Genomic DNA, 1,700 nt, shown 5'->3' with positions numbered 1-1,700 from the left:
ACTGTGAGGTGACTGTGAGGTGACTGTGAGGTGACTGTGAGGTGACTGTGAGGTGTCTGTGAGGTGACTGTGAGGTGACTGTGAGGTGTCTGTGAGGTGACTGTGAGGTGACTGTGAGGTGACTGTGAGGTGACTGTGAGGTGTCTGTGAGGTGTCTGTGAGGATGCGTCTAGGAAGTGTCTCGGAAGTATCGGAGAGGGATCTTGGAATTTTCTCGGAAGCGTCACCGGGTGGAGGAGGCCGGCAGAGACGAGCGGGTAGATGAGCCAGCCGAAGGCGCCGAAGAAGGCGAGGAAGGTGGAGAGGACGGTGTAGAAGAGGGCCTGGGGCGCCATCCGGTTCGCCAGCGCAGAGTACAGCACTGTGAAGGCCACTGCGCCGGGTTGAGGTGAGGTGAGGTGAGGTGAGGTGAGGCGAGGGGCGGTGACACAAAGGTGGCGGGGCAAGGGCCAGGGCAGCCCTCGCATCTCCCCGCCCGGACGCGGGCAGGGGCTGGCACGGCGTTCAAAGTGCAAGGCCCGGTGCGCGTGTGTCCGGTGGTGCGCGTGGGGCGAGCAGACCGTGGCGTGGCCTCCGAGCCGGCGTCTAGCTGGTGATACGGTGTTTGCTCGCCTTCCCTGGGACCCCGTGTTGCGTGTCTGGCGGCCAGTGTGCTGTCATGATTTCGACACCCCGAGGCTGTGCTGTTGTGTGAGCGTGCCTGCGCCCGGCAGGTTGACCCACGTCTTGAGGAAAGGGATCGCCTCGGCAGAGGAGCCGGGCGCCTGCGCGGGGCGGGAAGTAGGGTGGGGCGGGACGGGGCCGTCGAGTCGAGAGGGGGAGAGACAGCCGAGGCTCGAGAGCCAGAGTGGAGACGAGGGAGAGAGGGCGTGGCGCCGTCACGACGAGGACGTCCTTGGTGTCGCGCAGGATGGTGTAGTTGAAGAGGATGCAGAAGAACATGATCGCCAGCGGGACGATCTTGCGCAGCTCGTTCGCCGGCGGCAGCCGAGCCCGCCACCCGCTCCGCTGCGGCTCCGGCTCAGGCACTGCGGCCGCAGCGGCGAGCCGGGCTGGAGCCGCCCGCGTGTGCAGCGCCGGCCGGAGCGCGAGTGGAGCAGACGCGAGGGAGGTGGAGGGCAGCCGCGGCCGCACGCCGCTGCCGTGCCACGCTATGCTGGCGGGGAGGCACAATAACGCGCACGCGAGGGCGCGCGGAGACCGCAACGCCATGGCCGAGCGGGTCTACGTGGTGTACAGCGAGCTCGCAGGAGGTGATGAAAGCTGCCTTTTTTGTTTTGAGCTTAGCCTTCGAGGTTATGAAACAACGCAACGGGCTCACAGACATCCCTCACACCCGCCGCACACCCGCCGCCCCCGCGCGCGCCCCACCCCGGCCGGGAGAAAGGGGAGTGACAGTTTGGGATTACGAGCCCGAGTATCGCGATCTCGGGCGATCTCGGGCCGCGCCGCGCGATCTCGGGCGATCTCGCGCTATCTCGGAGCTCCACGCCACGCCGCTCCCCCCCCACCCACCCCCACCTCACCCACCGCCGCGCCGCGCTGTCTCGGGCGATCTCGGAGCGTCTCGGGCGATCTCGGAGCGTCGCTCGCGCAGGGGCACACTCTAGGTCTTCGTGACTCCAACCCCGCCCACCGCCCGCGCGTACGCCACCGCCGCCTCCACCGCCGTGTCGAAAAAGCCAAAGTAACAGCCTGCC

The 1,700-nt window shown here is 67.3% G+C and overlaps 1 protein-coding gene across 1 annotated transcript in view; it reads right to left on the bottom strand.

Moving 5' to 3' along the window:
* Positions 1 to 1,212, bottom strand: part of EMIHUDRAFT_234229 (hypothetical protein) — a gene marked incomplete at both ends in the record, with an annotated part of 2,222 nt that extends 1,010 nt beyond the window's left edge. Inside the window, 3 exons of the mRNA XM_005781393.1 lie at positions 228 to 323; positions 672 to 764; positions 883 to 1,212. Coding sequence (XP_005781450.1) covers positions 228 to 323; positions 672 to 764; positions 883 to 1,212 — 519 coding nt within the window. The remainder of the gene's footprint in view (positions 1 to 227; positions 324 to 671; positions 765 to 882) is intronic.
* Between the last annotated feature and the right edge of the window lie 488 nt (positions 1,213 to 1,700).

The sequence above is a fragment of the Emiliania huxleyi genome (genome assembly GCF_000372725.1).
Source record: "Emiliania huxleyi CCMP1516 chromosome Unknown EMIHUscaffold_202, whole genome shotgun sequence".
In the NCBI taxonomy this organism is placed as follows: domain Eukaryota; phylum Haptophyta; order Isochrysidales; family Noelaerhabdaceae; genus Emiliania; species Emiliania huxleyi.
This window is presented reverse-complemented; position numbering and strand designations above follow the sequence as displayed.